The sequence below is a fragment of the Rhinopithecus bieti genome, unplaced genomic scaffold, assembly GCF_001698545.2.
Source record: "Rhinopithecus bieti isolate Rb0 unplaced genomic scaffold, ASM169854v2 scaffold_44986, whole genome shotgun sequence".
Taxonomy (NCBI): domain Eukaryota; kingdom Metazoa; phylum Chordata; class Mammalia; order Primates; family Cercopithecidae; genus Rhinopithecus; species Rhinopithecus bieti.
Window position 1 is genome coordinate 161317 of NW_016817961.1, and position 15244 is coordinate 176560.

Consider the following 15244-nt stretch of genomic DNA (forward strand, 5'->3'; position numbering starts at 1 on the left):
TACATTTCAAGAATTGCTTAAATTCTGATACCGATTTAAGCATGTGAACATATGAGACTTTTAAACATACAATTAAAGCTATTCATCATAATTTGCTATACTACCAACATTACTTTGGAGCATAAGTCAAATGGTTTAAAGTAATCCTGTAACATACCTAAAGAACACCTTCCTATATTATGCATGCAAATTACTTCTCCACATAAAGGTCTTTTCACTTTAACTTCTACATTATCCAGCTTTGAAGTCACTACTCGGGCTTACGGTCCACAGACAAGGAGGAGGGCAAATGGCCAGGACTGGTCAAGATATATATGGATATATATATATATGAATGGCACAGCAGAAGGAAACACAATTCTGGAAGTGCAAGCCTTCAAGAAGCAGCATATTATGATAAACCCCTCCTACAGAAAGGTATCGGTATCATTTTTATCACTGATACCACAGGATAAATTATATATTACGCCATCTTCAAGTAACAGTTGAGGCAATAGAATAAATGCAAAGGCATTACAATGAATCCCACTTAATACAAAGAACTATACAGACCATCATTTCTCTACAATTTTTTTTCCTTCATTGCCAGTTAATACAGAGTTTTACGTTTCATAGTTAACAATGAAGAAGGGTCCATACACTGAAGCAACACAATATACCTAAGCATTTCCAGTCTAGCTTGCCACGTACATAGCTGAAGGTCAATTACAAGGTTTGGTCCTAGAAATGCTAGGGGACTTCTGTAGTTTTTACAGGTATTAACTCATCTGCAACACGAGAATCATTATACATTACTATGCCAAGTCAGGAGCTTTTATATTTGGGCGTTATTCTTCATTTTAACTTTAAAAAACCACTACTATAGTTGAATATAACAACAAAAAACAAAGGCAAGTAGTGAGCATATTATGATTACAGTCCTTCATTATTCACTAATGCACATTAAATGGCCAGCAGGAGTGTTATTCACTGGGCCCATTAAGAGGTCCTGACACTGAACACCACCTCTTGGGATGATGTTCATCATCCTCATATGCTTCTCATTGTAATTGGCGCCGTCTTCCTGATTTGATCAAAATCCACCAGTTCTACTTGAATCAATCTCATCAGTCTCTTCCACTTCGTTCCTCTCAGGTAGGAGTTTTCCAGCAAAGACAGGTTTATCAGGAGAGAGAAAGCCATCTCAGGAAAGTTTACCTTCGAAAGAAATTTTACTGTTCATATCTGATTTCATCATTAGCTCCTTAGTATCATTAGTATCATGGACCCATTTTCCCCAGAAAAAGACATGTAAACACGTAATATTTAAGTGAATCTGCCAATCTCGGAACAGACTCTTAAAAGGCACAATTCATAGCATACTCTGAACTAGAGCTCAAGGATTATGACCAAAAGCCAGGCTTTATTAAAAATGATTGTATTAAATAAAACTGCACTTTAACAACCATTGTTCTATCCAGCAAACTGACTTTTTAATACCAAAACCCATCCTGCAACAGCCTAACTCTTCTTACGAGATATTTAAACAAAGCTATTCTTACTCTCAAAAGGGTAGTTCTTTCTTAGCCAAAGATGTTTTTAGGCCAGGTGCGGTGGCTCATACAATTGGGATGACAAATCCCAACACTTTGGGAGGCTGAGGTGGGCAGATCACCTGAAGTCAGGAGTTTGAGACCAGCCTGGCCAATATGGTGAAACCCCATCTCTACTAAAAATCCCAGCATGGCAGCGGGCACCTGTAATCCCAGCTACTCAGGGGGCTGAGGCAGGAGACTTGCCTGAACTGCACTCCAGCCTGGGTGACAGAGCAAGACTCCTCCGTCTCAAAAAGGAAAAAAAAGTTTTAATTAATATTTTTGTGGTGACAGGCCAATTTAAGACTGAGAAAAATGACTGGATTGCTTTATACCTATTAACAAATCAAGCATTACACTACTTTGCCAAGAAATCTACAATTATTGTAAAGCGCCTCCAAACTTTAAGATGCCAGTTACAACCTTTCATTAGTAAAATACCCACTTGTCCCCCCCCCCCCCCCCCCAACCTTTCTTTTTTTTTTTTTTTTTGAGACAGAGTCTCGCTCTGTCGTCCAGGCTGGAGTGCAGTGGCCGGATCTCAGCTCACTGCAAGCTCCGCCTCCCGAGTTCCCGCCATTCTCCTGCCTCAGCCTCCCGAGCAGCTGGGACTACAGGCGCCCGCCACCTCGCCCGGCTAGTTTTTTGTATTTTTTAGTAGAGACGGGGTTTCACCATATTAGCTAGGATGGTCTCGATCTCCTGACCTCGTGATCCGCCCGTCTCAGCCTCCCAAAGTGCTGGGATTACAGGCTTGAGCCACCGCGCCTGGCCCCACAACCTATCTTTAAATATCCAATTAATGATGCAAAAAAACCCATCCTCAACAAAGAATGCTCAACATGACAGGAATCAGTAGTATTAGGTAATTTTTTTTTTTTTGAGACAGGGTCTCATTCTGTCACCCAGGTTGAAGTACAGTGACATGATCTTGATTCACTAAAGCCTTGACCACCTAGGCTTAAGCAATCCTCCCACTTCAGCCTCCTGAGTAGCTGGGACTATAGGTGCGTGCCACCATGCCTGGCTAAATTTTTGTATTTTTTGTAGAGGTGGGGTTTTGTCATGTTGCCCAGGCTGGCCTTGAACTCCTGAGCTCAAGCGATCCATCTGTCTTGGCCTCCCAAAACACTGGGATTATAGGCGTGTGCCAGTGGCACGTGGCCAGATCCATGTATTTCTTGCTGAGTAACAAAAAATGTTAAGTTTCAGGTTGCTTGGCATTCAGAAATTTTAATTTTTTTTTTTTTTTTTTTTTTAAAGAGACAGGGTTTCACTATGTTGCCCAGGCTGTTCTCAAACTCCTGGACTCAAGGGATCCTCCTGCCTCAGCCTCTCAAAATGCGGGGATTACAGGCATGAGGTACTGCACCTGGCTGAAATTTTACTTTTTTATCAGGTTTTAGTAAGCTAATTTTCTCAAATATTCTTAAAGTACTTTACAGCTTACCTTAAATTCGATGATTAGGCGACCCTTTTCATATGGTCTACGATAAATTGGCATGCCTTCATTTAGTACACACTTGATATCTCCATGCTTGACAATCTGACCTAAAAACATTGAAGCCAAGTTCTTCCTTAAGTACGGTCACATTTTTATGAGGCAGGGAATATAAAGAACAAGAGCACTGTCCTAGCAGCTCATTGGCAGGAATAAAACTTATGTGGCAAAACAATCCTGTTACCTTTCACTTACGGGTTTTCCAAGGGCTGCTAAGAAAGCCAACACTTTATAACTTCATCTCAGCCCAGAGGATATGTAACCAAGAAAGAAAAACAATGGGTTTCCCTCAGTGCCTACAACTACACTTTGTTATTGGTAGACGAGGAAAATACTAGAACAGAAAAGAGAAGCTTAAGCTTGCCTAGTTCCCATACCTGGATGAGAGGTGATGACTATGGTTCGGTTGTCAAGAGTGGATATTGGCTTCTGAAAGCCACACAATGCTTCAACCAGCTGTATGTCCATACACATGAAAAGGTCTTCTCCTCGTCTGCATAAAATATGACACATTATTTATATTTTTCAAATCACCAATCAGTAGATGTACCAAAGCAAGCTGTTTTTTTGTTTAATAAAAGCAAAGGGTCTTTTACAAAGACACCCTTTTCTTCCCCAATCGTAAAAATCAAACAGAGCAGAGATCTGGGAAGAACAAACATGTGGAACCTGCCAGCCCTGTTTCCTAGATAAGGTTTCAAAGTCATTCCACACACTCTAGGCAGCCTAGGCAGCCTTTACCATTTACCATCTGTGAATTGTTTTATTACCTAATTTTAAATCTGGTTTCTCAGAGGAAAAAAAAACACAAAAAACTCACAAGAGTGAGGGTTAGGCCGGGCGCTGTGGTTCGCATCTGTAATTCCAGCACTTTGGGAGGCTGTGGAGGGTGGATCACCTAAGGTCTGGAGTTCAAGACCAGCCTGGCCAACATGGTGAAATCCCATCTCTACTAAAAATACAAAAAATCAGCCAGGCATGGTGGCGCACACCTGTAGTCCCAGCTACTCAGGAGGCTGAGGCAGGAGAATCACTTGAACCTGGAGGCAGAGGTTGCAGTGAGTTGAGATCATGCCACTGCACTCTAGCCCGGGCAGGGTCCTAGATAATTTAGGCTTTATGAAATTAAACAATGAGGATACGTCCAATTTAAAGGGGCTGTAAGAATTTCCTCATTGATGTACCTGAAATAATAGTTCCTGGCATACTGTAAGTGAACACAACCTTTCATATATAACGTAACAGCCCACTTCCTCCTTTCTCATGCTTAGACTTTCCTATTTTCCAACCCACATTAATAGAACACCTTTGGGCCAGGCACAGTGGCTCAGACCTCTAATCCCAACACTTTGGGAGGCCAAGGCAGGTGGATTACCTAAGGTCAGGATTTCAATGCCAGCCTGGTCAACATGGTGAAACCCGTCTCTACTAAAAATACAAAAATTAGCTGGGCATGGTGGCAGGCACCTGTAATTCCAGCTACTCGGGAGGCTGAGGTGAAAGAAACGCTTGAACCCGGGAGTTGGAGGCTGCCGTGAGCCAAGATCGCACCATTGCACTCCAGCCTGGGCTTGTTAAGTGAAACACCGTCTCATAAATAAATAAATAAATAAATAAATAAATAAATAAAGCATCTTTAATGCTCTTCTCAAATGACAGCATCAAAATCCTGAGCTTGACAACATTTCCCATTGTCTTCAGACATTTGTAAAATATTAGTCTTTTTTTTGAGACCAAGTTTTGCTCTTTTTGCCCAGGCTGGAGCGCAATGGCGCCATCTCAACTCACTGCGAACTCCGCGCCTCCCCGGTTCAAGTGATTCTCCTGTCTCAGGGCCTGCCACCACGCCTGGTTAATTTCTGTATTTTTAGCAGAGATGGCATTTCACCATGTTGGCTAGGCTGGTCTTGAACTCCTGACCACCCACCTTGGCCTCCCAAAGTGCTGGGATTACAGGCGTGAGCCACCAAACCCAGCCAAAATATTATTTCATTCTAAACCAGTTAAGATGTTCCCAATTTCACCTCCAGTCCATTTAAAAAAAAAGAAAGATGCGTTTTTACTGTCACCCAGGCTAGAATGCAGTGGCATGATCATAACCTTGAACTCCTGAATTCAAGCCACTCTCCTGCCTCGGCCTCCCCAGTAGCTAGGACTCCTGGCCTCAAGTGATCCTCCCACCTCAGCCTCCCAAGTTGCTGGGAATATAGCATGCACAGAGGGTCTGTTATGTTAGCCATGGACATATTTGACACAAACATGTGCTGTTAATCATAAATTTTTCTTGCGCTTCAGTGTTCATCATACTCATTATTTAGTTCAAAATGGTAGACCTGAATTTATACTTTGTATTGTTCTAATTTAAGTTTCCTACAGAGATGCTTTTGGGTATTTACAATTAAAAGCAATTCAACTTTATCATAAACTTGGGATTGAAAACTGGTGAGAGTTTTAAGGCACTTAAATTGTTTTACAAAGATTGAGGGCAAATTTTTGTCCAGGGATGTTTTCCCCAGCCATCTGCTATTTAGGTTCACACAAAACATCTAATTGAAACACATTTTCAACGTTCCATACTTAAGAGACAAAAAGCTAAAAATCTGATCTTATGTATTCAACCTCTTATGATCCAAACAATGGTTAACAATCTTTTTCCAGGAAATAGGTTCCAAAAGTAATGGAGAACACTTCAAAACAAACAAACAAACAAACAAAAAAACCAAAACCAACAACCCAAATATGTAAGATATCAGTTTGAGTGGTTGATAAGTCTTTACCGAGTAAAAACAGCATGGTCCTTCTGATCTAACACAATGATAATATCGCCTGGCTCCAGTCCTGGTTCTTGGTCTCCTTCACCATGGAATGTTATCTTCTGGCCATCTTTCATGCCTAAAAACATTAATTTTATACTCTTATTAAATATCCAACTAAGGTCAGAATCATAAAATCTATACATGTTTGTTTATGTGTAAAAATCACAGAAATAACTAAGAAAGCCCACTTAAGTAGTTCAGTCCAATTTGCTCCTGAAAAAAGGTATCATAGTGGAGAACACAAACTCTAGGGGCAAAGAGACCAGCCTTCAAATCTCAGAGCTGCTATTCACTGGCTGGATTACCCTGGGGAAGCTGCATATCCTTTCCAAGTTTCAACTTTCCCACAGACACCTACACCTCATTAGCAATGTTGAGAGTATTAACTAAACAGGTATATGCTGGTACTAAACCATGACTGGCAAACACTGGTTATAACCAAAAAATGTTAATTAACTATTTCAATTTCATTACTTATAACACATCAAATTACTTCTATTAAGTCTAAGAGCAATGCAAATCAAAACCCTTCTCTCTATTGTAATATTTATATATAAAACTAAAAAAATGTTAAATCTATAATCTTTTCTTGAGATAGGATCTTGCTCTGTTGCCTAGGCTGGAGTGCAGTGGCACAAACAGGGCTCACTGCAGCCTCCATCTCCTGGGCTCCAGTGATCCTCCCACCTCAGCCTCCCGAGTAGCTGGGGACCAGCTTTTTTTAATTTTTATTTTTAAATAGAGACGGGGGTTGTCATGTTGCTCAGGCTAGTCTTGAACTACTGGGCTCAAGGGATCCTCCTGTCTCGGCCTCCTATAGTGTTAGGATTACAGACTTGAGCCCCTGTGCCTGAAAATCTGTTATTGTTAAGAACTATTCAGTATAGTCCCCTTAAAAAAGGGTAACTACATTTTGGGAGGCAGAGTCAGGAGGATACCCTGAGGATAGCACCCTGGAGCACAGGAGTTCCAGACCTTGTGTCATTTAAATTAAAACAAGCAAGCAAACAAAACAATCAGCGCTAGACCCTCCCTTAGCCCATGTGGTCCATAAAACACAGGGAGAGGAGTATTTTCTAACAGGGCAAAAAATTCTTAAACATGCTTTTTTTTTTTTTTTTTTTTTTACTGAGACTTCCCTACCCCTCACCTCTGACCCACATGTTTTAGTTCAGTAAGGGTTTGGACAACAACTCTTACAACGTAACTCATGTAAGAAAACCTGTGTTTGGCCGGGCGCGGTGGCTCAAGCCTGTAATCCCAGCACTTTGGGAGGCCGAGACGGGCGGATCACGAGGTCAGGAGATCGAGACCATCCTGGCTAACATGGTGAAACCCCGTCTCTACTAAAAAAATACAAAAAACTAGCCGGGCGACCTGGCGGGCGCCTGTAGTCCCAGCTACTCGGGAGGCTGAGGCAGGAGAATGGCGTGAACCCGGGAGGCGGAGCTTGCAGTGAGCTGAGATCCGGCCACTGCACTCCAGCCTGGGCGACAGAGCAAGACTCCGTCTCAAAAAAAAGAAAACCTGTGTTTGTAGAATGTTACACCGAAGCAGTTATCTCCTGATTATTTCCCAAGATCACTCTGGTTACCTAACAGAGCAATCGTGTTTCACCTTTTAGTATGGAAAATATTAAACCTGTATAAAAAGAGCCAACAGTACAATGAATTCCTACATATCCATCCAATTTAGCTTCAGCAGTTACTAACCCATGACTAATATTTCATGTATTATACCCCTACCCATGGCCCCCACATATACTTTCAAGTAAACTCCAACCACATCCATTAGCCCACAAATACTTCAGTATGTACCTCTTAAATAAGGACTTAAAAGCCCTATCATTATCACATACTGACAAAATTAATCTGTCTTTAATCGTGTATTGAGGCAAAATAACTTGTTATGCTAGGGAAGCAAACTCAGCTAGGTTTTCCTGAATGAAGAGCAAAGGTAGGCATAGCACAAATGCCTTCACTTGCTGAGGGCATTAATTTCAAGTTCTCAGTTAGAGTTCATTGTTGATAGGTTCTTTCCCCCTCGGCTGTGTTACAGTGACATGACATTATTTGAGGACCTGCATGACATTATTTGAGGTCATTCTGCTAGAAGTCTCAGTTTCCAAGAACCTATCAACGTTAAGTAAAGACTTACTCTATAAGCTATTGGTATCAAGAACACCTCAAAGTATAAACCCCAGGCATGGGCCCACTAAGTGGGAAACACATTAAGTTCAACAACTGGCCAAGGAAACTTATTTTTACCTTTCAATGTACTACATTCTTGGGTAGAAAACCCTGGGGGTCAGAGAGGCCAGTATAATGAGTCACATGATAGAATCCTATTGCAGCCACTTATGTTAATGTAGATTTGTATATTAACAGTTCCAGATTGGTATCACACCATAGTACAGTATAATAGTAGACCCATTTAAAAACAGCAAAATCTGAAGAGATTACCATAATGTTGATTTAAGTTTCCTTCTGGGGTTACATACATTTCTTAAAATTTCTGCAATGTATTGCCATAACACATTTTAAAAGTTTTGTAAGTTGACAAGAGTAAAATTTAAAACTGACAAATCAAATCCCCAAAAAAAAAAAAAGTTATATAATTATTTCTAAATCTGGAGCCCAATAGGTAGAGAAGTGTCAAGTCTTAAAAAAAAGGAAAAGTAGTCTAAATTCTTTCAAATCAATTAATGGAGCATTTAAATACAACAGATGGGCAAGTAAGCCAATTAAGTAGACCAATACGTTTATTTAAACAAGTCCAGGTCAGGTATGGTGGCAGACACCTGTAGTCCCAGCTACCTGGGAGGCTGAGGTAGGAGAATCACTTGAACCTGGGAGGTGGAGGTTAGAGTGAGCCAAGATGGCATCACTGCACTCAAGCCTGGGCAACAGAGCAAGACTCTATCTCAGGAAAAAAACAAAGAATAGAAAACACGTCCATTAGTTTAAAAAATAAACATGAGGCCAGGTGTGGTAGCTCATGCCTGTAATCCTAGCACTTTGGAAGGCCGAGGCAGGTGATCACCTGAGGTCAGGTGTTCGAGATTAGCCTGGCCAACATGGTGAAACCCCCGTCTCTACTAAAAATACAAAACATTAGCCAGGCGTGGTGCTGGGTGCCTGTAATCCCAGCTACTTGGTAGACTGAGGCAGAAGAATTGCTTGAACCTGGGAGGCAGATGCTGCAATGGGCTGAGATCGTGCCATTGCACACTCCAGCTTGGGAAATGAGAGCGAAACTCTGTCTCCGAAAAAACAAAAAAATCCATGAATTTTAATGAGACCCAATTCTTCACTTAACTCCCTTCTCAAATCCTTAAAAGTATGCCTATCCCTTGATCTAATAACTCTTAATTAAGAATGCGTTCAAATAACTTCATTCTGATTTTTTAAAAGATAGAAGAACGATGGTTTAACAGCAGAGAATTAAGTTTGGAACAGTATTCAATCATTTACAGGACCACTGATTTCAAAAGATGATCCTGTTTATATTAAATGAGGAGATTCCTTATTTTCTATTAGTAATATACCAATATGTAAAATTATGTCTGGATGGAAGAACATTATATATTATGCTGCTAAGATCTATTTCTGAGTGATAGGATCATATATAACCTAATTAAGAATAGTTTTTAAACAACTATAAAATGTTAATAAATCTGCCACAGCATTCAAGACTTCAGAGTAAGTAGCTCAGAACTCACCTTTGTCAATATGAACTTCTAGAATCTTCTTCTCTCGAACTATCTTCCTTCCGTTGCAGCTTTTACATCTATCTTTAGGACTGATCCGCTCCCCATGGCCCTGGCACTCCATGCACACAGACTGAATTTGCTGAACCATTCCAGGTCCTATCTGATGAATTCTTATTTGCATTCCAGTACCTCGGCAATTGGGACAGCACTCTACTGCTCCTTTCTTACCTCCTCTACCTAAATTTAAAAAGAAAATTGAATAACGTATGAATTAGTAGTGTATACAGTAGTAAATGACAATTCCTAAATGCTGTACTTTTAATATTTTCAAAGTCTGATGGAATGCTACCCTCTGAATATATATAACTGATGAAATCATTTTAATGTTTTATTCTTATTAGAACATACCTCATTTCCAATAAATAACTTTTACTTATTACAAAAAAGATACCAAACTAGCTTGATCCCAATTATATTTAAAACATACACAGAAAAAAGTGCTGTTATTTCTTCAGGTGGCAGGTTTTCAGTTGGTTTTCCTTGTATCAGCCCTCCCCTCCCCCAAAATCTACAGTGTACCTGAGTCAATTTTACATATCCAGGAAGTCTTAGCTCCATTTTCAGGTGTCATATTAAAGACGTTTAAAAAAACAAAAAACAAAACAAAAAAAACCCCATACCTTCACATTTGTCACAAATCACATTCTTTTGCAGAGCCAGTTTTCTTGTTGCACCATTATATAAGTCTTCTAGGGTTACTGAGAGCTGATGTACAACATTTTTGCCTAAAACAAAATATTTCTCATTACAAATCTGTTTGATGTTGAATCTTTCTTATTTGTGCTAAAAGCACCATAAAAAATGTGAAAGGACAATAAAAGATGAACCTCACAAGGTGCACCTGCTGACTACCTACTATATACACAGAATATCCCCAAACTGTGATGTCATCACAGATGAGGGAAAATCAGGTCAGAAATTAAATATCTGCCTAAGGGCATAGACATGACCATCTTGGAAATATGGTAAGCAGAAACATTAACCTCAAAGTCACTTGAGAAAAACCAATGTTATTTAAAAGGGCACATTTCACAATAATCCAAACATTCATTTCTGTCACAATATATGCTTTGAAGCTTTCACTTCGTACCGTATTGAGCAACGTGGCCAATTACTTCATCCAAAAATTCTGTAGCACAGTAAATTCTCATTAATCAAGATTGGCCAGGGAAGTTGATGCATTTATTGAGTCACCACAGAAAAGTATCCATTTCTACTTCTTCCTGATTTAGTAGAAAACAGCCCATTTACTACTGGGCCAGCACCGGTTGTTTTAAAGGCAAAATTTCTCATACCTTTTATAATAGAATTGCCCAACAGAACTTTCTGCAGTGATAAATGTTTCATATCTGTTCTATCCAACACAGCAGCCACCAATCACATGTGCTTATTGAGCATGTAAATGTGGCCAGACTAAGAAACTGTAGTTTTGTTTTTGTCTTAAATTAATGGAGCCACACATGGCCAGTGGCTCCTAAGGAGTGCCTTACTTCACTTAAATCAGAATGGGAAATGGAAGGTCAAGATCTCATAAAGACACTGAGGTTAGAAATATGAAGTCACCTGCTAATAAGTTGTAAGTTCCTAGCTAGTGATCCTTCCACAAGGACTTATTCAAATATTACTGCCTTTCCACCAACTGAAAAGAGTTCTCAAACTCGTTTCTGTACATGCCTAATAAACATTTTTACTTTCTAATCAAGCATGAAATACCATTAATTATGTCCTTCTGCTTATAAGTTCCACCTTTAGTTTTGGCACACTAAAATCTAGCTGCTCTTATTTTGTACAGTGTTGAGAGTATAAGGAAGCAAAAATAGAGCTTCTAGAGCTTGATGAAGCACATTTCCCCAAAAATAACCTCTCAATATGATCTAAAGCCACATAAAAGAGCTTGCCAATGTTAACCTGCAGGTCAGTTCTTTGTAAGGTAAGTGAAAAACCACCACTACTGTTTTGTGGACAAATTCTACCAATTTACTAAGCAAGTGATATGGATTGTGGACTTTCTTTTTAAGGAGTTTAAGTATCTTAGAAGCTCAAAGTGAAACTTAATGGCTTGGCCATTCGTTCTAAAACTGGTTCTGCTCATCAGCCCTTGTTTGTATACACTATACTGGGAATAAAGTGAGACTAATTTCTCTTGACTTAAACACTTTATTCCTATGAGCAGTATTTCTAGAGCCCATAGGCCACTTTCCTGATAAATAAATACATAATTTTGACACAATAAAGCTGAAGCAACATTAGATAGGTGGCAGGCAACAAACCAGTTTTCAGCCCTGGCTCTGTTGGTTTGCTATATGAGCTTGAAAAAGTTTTACGTTTCTCAACTTTAACTTACTCTTATTTGAAAAAGGCCACTGTACCTACCATCGAATTCCTTTGGGGAGTGAGGGAACACCAAATAAGATCTGTAAGAAGGACTTGGAAAATTATATTGCTATATACTTTCTCCTTTTGTTTTTTTGAGACGGAGTCTCGCTGTGTCGCCCAGGCTGGAGTGCAATGGTGCGGTATCAGCTCACTGCAACCTCCACCTCCCGGGTTCAAGTGATTCTCCTGCCTGTCTCCCAAGTAACTGGGATTATAGGCACGCACCACCACACTTGGCTAATTTTTGTATTTTTTTTTTTTTTGAGACAGAGATTCACTCCTGTTGCCCAGGTTCGAGTGCAGTGGCGCGATCTCGGTTCACTGCAACCTCTGCCTCCAGGGTTCAAGTGATTCTCCGGCCTCAGCCTCCAGAGGAGTTGGGATTGCAGACGCCCACCACCACACCCAGCTAATTCTGTATTTTTTGTAGAGATGGGGTTTCACCATCTCGGCCAGGCTGGTCTCAAACCCTGACCTCATGTGATCCACCTACCTCGGCCTCCCAAAGTGCTGGGATTACAGGCATGAGCCACAGCACCTGTTCTGTTCTCATAATTTGTTTGATAACATCTAAGATTTTTGGAAGCAGTCATTTGCTACCACTCTATTGGCTGTTTTTTTAGGTCCTTTAAATCTCATTAAAAAAAAAAACACCATTGGCCGGGCATGGTGGCTCCCACCTGTAATCCCAGCACTCTGGGACGCCAAGGCAGGCGGATCACCTGAGGTTGGCAGTTCAAGACCAGCGTGACCAACATGGTGAAACCCCATCTCTACAAAAATACAAAATTAGCGGGGTGGGGTGGCCATGCCTGTAATCCCAGCTACTTGGGAGGCTGAGGCAGGAGAATCGCTTGAACCCAGGAAGTGGTGGTTGCCCTGAGCTGAGATCACGCCGTTGCTCTCCAGCCTGGGCAGTAAGAGGGAAACTCCATCTCAAAAACAAAAAACAAAACAACAACAAAAAACACGACACCATAAATCAGAGGCAGTCTGTGGTCAGTTTGCAACATTATACCAACATGTAAACAAGCATTTAAAATGGGTGATTTCTCTGACCAACAGAGAAATTTCTCTGACCAACAGCTAACTTTAGTTAGCTGCACAAAGACTAGATTCTTACCTCTCCTTTCTCTCTGCATCCTTCCTCCTCCTCCAAAAAACATATCAAAGATGTCCATGGGGGAGCCAAAACCGCCACCTGCTCCACCCTCTTTAATTGCCTGTTCTCCTCCTTTGTCATATAATTCCCTTTTCTTTGCATCAGAGAGAACTTCGTAAGCTTGAGAAATCTGTTTAAACTGTTTGAGAAAAGAGTGAATTTCATTTTTTTTTAAAAAACAAGTGTTACCTGGCTACATTACACTTGATCTTAACTAAAAAGACCGAGAAGTGATCATAATTACTATATTAGATACTCGATTTCAGATCATAATAGAAATACTATACATCTAGCAAAGAACTATTCAGATATGTTTAAGAGTATACACTACTCACCTTCTCTCCTTCATTTGGATTCTTATCAGGATGGTACTTCAAGGCCAGTTTCCTATAAGCCTTTTTCAATTCTTCCTGAGTAGCATTGGGTTTGACCCCCAAAACATCGTAGTAAGTTGTTTCTTTCACCATCTTCTGCCTGAAATAAGAAAATGCAACTTTAATCGGCTTTCAACTGGTAGTTTTTAATTAATAAAAATGAGAGCTAAGGCCGAACAATCTCTTTGCCAAATCCGATTATAAGAACACCACTGCCCCTAAGTTTCACCAAAAAGGTAACAATTCCTGGGATAATTCAGCTATAAACTCCAACAGACAAAACAAACTAATAATCATTACTGGGAAGTAATTCGAGAGCCGCCTTGTAGCACCTGGTTCCCATTCTCCCACACCAAAGCTTCCATACTAATATAACACAACTATTACCTGGATTCTTCCCGTTTCCCTTAGAGGCGGTGACAGTTGTAACCAAAAGCAGCACTGTTATGTTCAGTTTACTGGTCATTACACTATCACCGTCTTTGGTAAATCTGATAAACTCCATACACTTTCCAGAAAAAAACATGTGGGCACAGAGTTGGGGGGGGGGGGGAGAGATTTATAAAGCAGATTACCAGCTCCACACAGCAAACCCTCTACCGCCCACGGCTTACAGCTTCTCCACTTCCACGGCCGAATCCCTCTCGCCCCTCAGGCTGGCAGAGTTTACCTGCCAGGTTTCCCCTTGCACTTGGCGCCGACCGTTAAGATTTCCTTCCCTTCTCCCTCTCACCCTGGAACCAAGTGGCGGAGGGGAAAGCCCAGCCCTCAACAAAGAAAAGGAGGGGAGGCAGGGAAAGAGAAAGCGAAAGCCGCAGCCTCCGCCCGGCTCCCCACGCATCCCCTCGCCCCTAGCTCTCTGTGCGCGTGCGCAGGGTCGCCAACACCCCCCCCCCCGCCCCCCAAAACACCAAGCGCGGACGGGAAGAGGGGCCGCGGGGGCGCGCACGGACGGACAGGCGAAGGCAGCAGCTCCTTGGAGATCCCAGGCTGGGTACGGAGGGAGGTCTAGGAAAGGTCTCGGGCCCATTCACTGTGCGTCCCGGAGATGGGTTGCCAGGGCACCGCACCAGCCCTCCAAAAGGGAAATCGTGGGCCCAGGAACTGACAACGCTCCTGCCCACGCGGCCAACGGCCTCCGGACCGCGGCTCCATCGGTTTCCCGGAGCCGATGGCGCCAGCCAGGGGACTGGGGAAAGCTCGAGGGCTCAAACTCACCGGTGCGGGCTGACCCCGGTGTGTGAGGGAGCGGGAAGGAGCGCGGAGCTGTGAGCAGCTCGGGCAGTTACCGCTCCTCCACCTCTCACCGAGCGTTCTGGAAAGTTCCGCCGGGCGCGCCGCAGCCGTCGTCTTTTGTAGCCGAACCGGGGCGCGTCATCCGCCGGAAGTCCCGCCCCTCTCGGCCGCTGCCACCGCCCAGCGGTTACCGGGGCGACGGCGCGGGGGCGCACGGGTCGGGAGGAGCTGCGCCGAAAGGCCTTGTGGGGGTTGGTGCTAACCCGGCTTCCCGACGCTCGTGGAATCTTCTGGAGCCCTTTTCTCCACTCAGCAAGCCCGAGAGTGCGGAAGTCTCCGGCTGGCGGGCCATGGCTCAGGAGCAGTGCAAGTCCTAGCGTTCCCAAACCTGTGGGGTGGCAGCCTCCGCCCGCGAGGGCGGGAAGGGCTCGGG

General features: G+C 42.3%; 1 protein-coding gene across 3 annotated transcripts; it reads right to left on the reverse strand.

Moving 5' to 3' along the window:
* Positions 1-979: 979 nt before the first annotated feature.
* On the reverse strand, positions 980-14969 carry DNAJA1 (DnaJ heat shock protein family (Hsp40) member A1). 3 transcript variants are annotated; one of them, XM_017856499.1, is made up of 10 exons: positions 14794-14915; positions 13963-14083; positions 13537-13675; positions 13163-13340; positions 10284-10388; positions 9613-9840; positions 5853-5967; positions 3453-3568; positions 3025-3125; positions 980-1197 (listed from the first exon to the last, which is right to left on the reverse strand). In XM_017856499.1, exons 3-10 carry the CDS (start codon positions 13666-13668, stop codon positions 1030-1032), a joined length of 1143 nt encoding a protein of 380 aa, XP_017711988.1. In that variant the 5' UTR covers positions 13669-13675; positions 13963-14083; positions 14794-14915; the 3' UTR covers positions 980-1029. The 3 variants fall into 3 exon arrangements, with proteins under 3 accessions (XP_017711988.1, XP_017711986.1, XP_017711989.1); XM_017856497.1 differs by lacking the exon at positions 13963-14083 and having other exon boundaries at positions 14794-14969; XM_017856500.1 differs by lacking the exons at positions 980-1197; positions 13963-14083 and having other exon boundaries at positions 3004-3125; positions 14794-14969.
* Positions 14970-15244: the final 275 nt, after the last annotated feature.

Bases quoted from the DNA above. Each gene is read 5' to 3' on its own strand.
- DNAJA1 (XM_017856497.1), bottom strand. From the start codon at position 13,668: ATGGTGAAAGAAACAACTTACTACGATGTTTTGGGGGTCAAACCCAAT. The intron at 13,341-13,536 runs GTGAGTAGTGTA...TTTCTCAAACAG, and splicing joins ATCCAAATGAAGGAGAGAAG to TTTAAACAGATTTCTCAAGC. The intron at 5,968-9,612 runs GTGAGTTCTGAG...TAATGTTTTTAG, and splicing joins AGAAGTTCATATTGACAAAG to GCATGAAAGATGGCCAGAAG.